This window comes from Acanthaster planci, linkage group LG03, assembly GCF_054643075.1.
Source record: "Acanthaster planci isolate LZ-2023a linkage group LG03, COTS_SCS, whole genome shotgun sequence".
Classification (NCBI taxonomy): Eukaryota; Metazoa; Echinodermata; class Asteroidea; order Valvatida; family Acanthasteridae; genus Acanthaster; species Acanthaster planci.
Genome location: NC_141779.1, coordinates 10,893,988 through 10,900,469, shown reverse-complemented (window position 1 = coordinate 10,900,469; position 6,482 = coordinate 10,893,988). Strand labels below are relative to the sequence as shown.

Here is a 6,482-nt window from a genome sequence, read left to right as displayed (position 1 = left end):
GAGGCCAAGGTGTAGGGAGAATGTCCCTGCAATAGTGATTTATCTGGTGAAGCAACAATGTGATAACCAACATACTCCTGTCCCTGAAATCTGAAAGTTCGGACATAGGAGTAAGCCATACAATTCGGGAAGTGCCAGTAGAAACCAGTAGTCGAGAACCTATTTACGGTTTCATTGGTCACAGATATGCTTGTGTTATGAAGGCCCAGACAAAGGATGAGAGCCGAACTTACTTAGATCGGAGAGTGAAAAGAACGACAGAAAACTGAAGATTAAGAAACCAGTATGGCTAGTATGCTTTTAGTGATGTTCTGGAAAGCTCCAGCCTCATCTGTACATCTACCTACAAAAGCCAGTCTCCAGAATGTCTGATTGTGGGAATGGTTATCAGCTGGTGGGAGTAGGAGATAAAGGTTACCAGAGTAAGGGCCCCTAGTACACTGACAGGGTGACAGGGTCGAGGCTAGAAAGATATTCTGCCATAAATGAAGTACAGGAACTTGGACTTTTTGAGGAGGCTGGAATGGGAATCAGACAGTTTAAGTCCCAGAAAGCCTTGGTTGAATCCGACAGGGGTTGAGCTACTGTAAGAGGAAACCTGTGTACATGTAGTAACTACATGTGTCAACAGAGATTAGAATTAAGTGAGTTCGGCCGAACAGCCAGGTAGACATGTATCCAAGAGGATAGCTGAACGAGCAGACACAGGTATTCATCTGACTGAAGAGGTGTCTGCTAGAACCTTACTACTGTAGCAGGTAGTAAAGTAAGTAAAGTACCTACAATATCAATCATCGAAGGTACCTGATAAGTAAGTAGCCATTAGCGCCAGATGTAGGGAACGGAGCAGAACGGAGTAGGTGTAAATAGAGGTGATATTTCTTTTTGAAACTCCAAGTACGACTGTTGTGTGGGCGGGATAAGGACTGACCTCATCTTTATCGGGCATTGTTGCTGGAAGACTAGTTAAGATGACGATGACGTCAGTGTATTGGAGGACATCGGGCATTTAAATAGCATTAATTGGAGATTAAAGTCAGACTGCCTAAATCCGAAAGGATGAAAAGTTGGGAGTCGCTAATAGAGCGTCCATGTCTAACGGGGAAAAATGGCACACTATGGGGAACTCGCAAAACAACAACTCTAACTAAACCAAGGATCTTTGAAGAAAACGTCGCAGGAAACTGAATTAATAGGACTAAGACGAAAATATTTGACTTCAAAAAAAGGGACACAAAAATACTTTATTAATGAAAAGTACAGGAAAAATGAAAAAAAAAACAAACAAACAAAAGGACTAACGGACTAAAAAACACTCAAAGACTAAAACTTTAAAAAGACTAAAAACCAAAACCGAACACGGTAGGTATAAGTTGGCTTTCAAGTACACTCCAACAAGAAGTCTGTAAACAAAGATAAGAAAATAGAGAATATAATAAGAAACAGGATGTGCTAAATATTCATGACACAATAAACACGTTCTCTCATACAAAGGAAGTGGAAGGTGCTAATCCCCGGGCAAGAATGAACACATGATGCAACATGTCCAGTGTGTAGCACCACAGAACTATACAGAGACTGAGTGCAGTGGGAAAATTCAGAAGAAAACTATAGATCATATGCATGGTCTTTGCCTGTCTATAATTAAAAGTAAAAGCAGTAATGAATCTGTCATGATAAATAAGTTGGGCAAATGGAACGATTCAAAAGTTTCAAAACAAGACTAATCTTGACCAGAATCAAAGTTTACATTGTAAACTAAACAAACTTAAAAACTACATTGAATTAAACCGTACTAAAATACTCACAATACATGAAAGAAAACAATTGTTATAGAAATGAAGCCTCACCAATGACTTGAGCTGACAAAACCCCAGTCAGTCAGTCAGTCAGTCAGTCAGTCAGTCAGTCAGTCAGTCAGTCAGTCAGTCAGTCAGTCAGTCAGTCAGTCAGTCAGTCAGTCAGTCAGTCAGTCAGTCAGTCAGTCAGTCAGTCAGTCAGTCAGTCAGTCAGTCAGTCAGTCAGTCAGTCAGTCAGTCAGTCAGTCAGTCAGTCAGTCAGTCAGTCAGTCAGTCAGTCAGTCAGTCAGTCAGTCAGTCAGTCAGTCAGTCAGTCAGTCAGTCAGTCAGTCAGTCAGTCAGTCAGTCAGTCAGTCAGTCAGTCAGTCAGTCAGTCAGTCAGTCAGTCAGTCAGTCAGTCAGTCAGTCAGTCAGTCAGTCAGTCAGTCAGTCAGTCAGTCAGTCAGTCAGTCAGTCAGTCAGTCAGTCAGTCAGTCAGTCAGTCAGTCAGTCAGTCAGTCAGTCAGTCAGTCAGTCAGTGGAACTGTAGAAGAGGAAACGTTTCCCCCTAAAATATCTGACAAAGGAAGTGCAAGTTTAAATCCAACATCGTCTCTTTTTCGCGGAATTCTGGCTTCGTCTCGGCTATACCTGTCCTGTTAGCACACAGAGAATGCTGCATATAATCGAGCATGAAAGATCTAAGAATTATCTAAATCTTGCAATCTTGGTGCCATCTGGAAGGGCACATGTTTCTATATCGCTTCCTAAATGTTTTATATAAATATTTGCAGTAGTTAAGGAAATATCTGCAAAAGGAAGTGCGAGTTCTTGTGTGACTGCTTTATATTTTAACGCAGATGACACTAAGATTGCAAGATTTGGATAATTCTAAGATCTTTCATGCTTGACTATATGAAGCATTCTCTTTGCGAGTACAGGACCTGGTATACCGCAAAGGCAGAATTACGGAAAAATATAAAACAACAACACAATCACTACCACTTCCTTTTGCAGATATTTCCCTTTTCTATCGAAAATATGGATATGAAACTGATATGAATAGAGGAAAATGTGCCTTTTCAGGTCTTACCAAGATTGCAAGATTGAGATAATTTTAGACCATTTATGCTCAAATAAGCATTCTCTGTGCGAGTGCAGAAGACGGTATACTGCAAAGTCAGACTTACGCAAAAATATTAAGCAGTCAGACAACAACTCACACACCCTTTTGCAGATATTTTCCTAACTACTGCAAATATGGACATGAAACTTATACGAATAGATAGAGGAACATGTGGTCTTGCAGATGAAACCAAGATTGCAAGATTTAGATATTTCTTAGGCGTCAGTACGGGTGTCCCCATTTGGTGACCCTAAATATCTTTTTACTCCCGTGACCTTTGACCTTGAGCCTTTTAAGAAAGGTAGTGCAACTGTTCATCTACCTTGAGTTTAAGTTTACTGGTCACAGGTCAAAGGGTCACAGGTTATGGCCTTTTCCCCGATGACGCTACTTTTTTGGTGACCACTTGAAAAATCACTAAAAATGACTCGGCATCCAGGTTCAGATATATTTTGCATCCGAATCAGGTCAAGAGCTATCTTTTGGGACAACAAAATTCCTGTTTTCCCTTTTTTTTGAAACTGACCGGAAATGACGTCATAACTTTGTTATGGTAGAAGATACGAAGTTGAGGTCTCAAAGAAAGTTGTTTGTCTGGAAGTTGCCTTTCGAATTTTGCCGGTTCCAACCCTGTGAGATATTCCCTTGAGGCTGGGTATAGTGCAGCGCCATAGTTTATGTGTATTAATGCCTGGGGCCTTAACGCCATTTTTTCAAAGTATACAGTTTGTACACAACCAAAGGAAAGACTTAAATCGGCTCTAACTGTTGAACCGAGGCCCCAATTGGAACCAGATTTATACAAATGGAATGGTGTCTGCTTGTGATCATGTACATAGAAGTATGACGTGTCGGATTTATTTGTTTAGCTGTTAAAAAGGATTTCTATGTGCTCAGTTTCCGGACATGTACAGAATATACGGGCGTGTACAAAAGGCATGGGGATTTGCCTCAAAAGACAAAGTACCATTCGGGAAAATCGCTTTTTGACCAAAATAAAATGACCAAGAGGCTGTAGTACATGTAAAGATAATGTTCTGTATTACCTTCTACGGTAGGCTCTACTTCATAATTTTGGGTTAAAGGGGTTCAGGTAATCCCAACTGTGTGCTCCACTTTTCTTACCAACGGAAAAGACCTGTCGATCATATTATTGTCTCGATGATAAGAGTCAAAGACATATAAAACCTCAACGAGGGCAAACCAGAAGCGGTAATAATTATCATCCTTTGCGAGGGGCTAAATTTGACCCACATTTCGGCTAACCAAGACCCAATACATCGCCCAAGGGCCTAGCTCTACAAGGTTCCACATGTACAAACAGGCCCCGGGTAGGCTTAGGGGTTAAGGGTTTGGGGTTTTGGGTTTGGGGTTAGGGTTTAGGGTTAGGGGTTAGGGGTTGGGGTTAGGGGTTAGGGATTAGGGTGAGGGGTTAGGGGTTAGGGTTAGGGGTTAGGGGTTAGGGTTAGGGGCTAGGGTTAGGGGTTAGGGATTAGGGTTTTTGGCTTGGTGTTAGGGGTTAGGGTTAGTGTTAGGGGTTGGGGTTAGGGTTTTGGACTTGGGGTTAGGGTTAGGGTTTTGGACTTGGGGTTAGGGGTTTTGGTTAGAGATTAGGGTTTTGGGCTTGGGGTTAGGAGTTTGGGTTAGGATTAGGAGTTAAGGGTTAGGGTTAGGGATTAGGGTGAGGGGTTAGGGTTAGGGGTTAGGAATTAGGGTTAGGGGTTAGGGTTAGGGGTTGGGGCTAGGGTTAGGGGTTAGGGATTATGGTTTTGGGCTTGGGGTTAGGGGCTAGGGTTAGTGTTAGGGGTTGGGGTTAGGGTTTTGGACTTGGGGTTAGGGTTTTGGACTTGGGGTTAGGGGTTTTGGTTAGGAGTTAGGGTTTTGGGCTTGGGGTTGGGGTTAGGGTTAGTAGTTAAGGGTTAGGGATTAGGGTGAGGGGTTAGGCGTTAGGGGTTGGGGTTAGGGGTAAGGGTTTGGGTTTAGGGGTTAGGGTAAGGGGTTGGGGTTAGGGGAAGGGGTTGGGGTTAGGGGTTAGGGCTTGGGGTTACGGTTAGGGGTTAGGGTTAGTGTTAGGTGTTAGGGTTTTGGACTTGAGGTTGGGGTTATGGGTTAGGAGTTAGGGTTTTGGACTTGGGGTTAGTGTTAGGGGTTTGGGTTAGGAGTTAGGGTTTGGGCTGGCTCCAAAAATGGAGCTGCGACCCAGTTTTTATTTATTTTTTGTTTATTTTTAATTTTTCCCATTTGAAAATTCTCACCGCCAACACTGAAATAGACTGGCCCCCTCACTATTTACAGTTTAAAAGTGTTTATTTACATCCATAAAGGCCAAAAAAGTCTCCGGTTTCTGCGGAGCGTGCGCGTCGCCGTAGACCTGCGCGTCTATCTGCAATGCAAAAAAGTTTTATCGGTATATAAGATGTCTGAAAGCTGCCAAACCTGCTTGGCCGACTGGAATCCTGCTTTTGCGTAATTTTAATGCATTTAAGATAAGGTGCGGTTGAGCAAAGGAGTCCTTCTAGCCCCATACATTCATTTGGGCACTCTTTTTCGGACGAAGTCATTTATGTATGATACATTTACATGTGGGAGCCAGACAAACAAGGTGGGCTTATGTCCTATGTGCACCCACGAGCTAAAAATGCTTCTCAACAGTAAATAGTGAGTGGCCATTCCATTTCAGCGTTAGTAGCGGCGGTACGTAACTATGTACGTGTGCATATATATAAACAAGCGTACTTCATTTCTAGAAAAAAAGCTGGTCCCCCCACCCAAAAAACGGTCGAGACGCAGCACCACTTTTGAAGCCAGTCCCTAACCAGAAACCAGAGACTTCCATTTCCATTGCTGCAATATTGCCTTGTACGATCTGTTCACCTTATATTGTAACTGAGTATTAAACTACGTGTATGTGTATTTGGAAATTTAAATCAGGACTGACGTCCATTCGGCCAAAAGGCTTAATTGTTTTCATACTTTCAACAGGGTTTCCAAAAGTCACACCCTCGGTTGTGCAACTTTAACTCTGACGTCTACCTTTGGAAAGCATATAGGGGCAATCACTGTGGATTTTTGTCCATAAGAAAGAATTGTGCAATATCTGTAAGTGCATAAACCACTGCAAAAGAGCCACTGTCCCGGCATACCAAACCTTGTTTGTACTATGGTAAATTTGGATGTTTATATCCAACTTGGAAAATGCAGGGTAATACAGATGATAACGTTCGCTGTGAATTTTGCTTCTACTCCACCTTACAAATAATCCTCCTGCAATGTTGGATATTAATTTAATAGCTGGGTAGATCATGTTGAGCATTTTATCGTCAATAGTTGAGTTTGCCTGATTTTTGGAACGTTGCTATCGGATCGCATTGGTCTTGCACTTTGACACTTGAAAGGGCATTTCCACAATCTCCGTTTTTGACACAAAAGAAATTAAGGTGGAATGAGAAGAATTTGTGGACTTGAGGTATTTCAATAGCACTCAAAAAAGAGAACAATTAAAAAAAAAACACAAATATGCCGTTGTCGTGTGAGAATCTGCTTGATATACCGTACTACTATAGGGTGGGAAAACTTTC

The 6,482-nt window shown here is 42.1% G+C and overlaps 1 protein-coding gene across 1 annotated transcript in view; it reads left to right on the top strand.

The window, feature by feature from the left end:
* Nucleotides 1–364: 364 nt before the first annotated feature.
* The window catches only part of LOC147799638 (uncharacterized), an 11,873-nt gene continuing 5,755 nt past the window's right edge, over nt 365–6,482 (top strand). The window contains exon 1 of the mRNA XM_087134008.1: nt 365–422. Within this exon, the coding sequence (XP_086990134.1) occupies nt 365–422 (58 nt within the window). The remainder of the gene's footprint in view (nt 423–6,482) is intronic.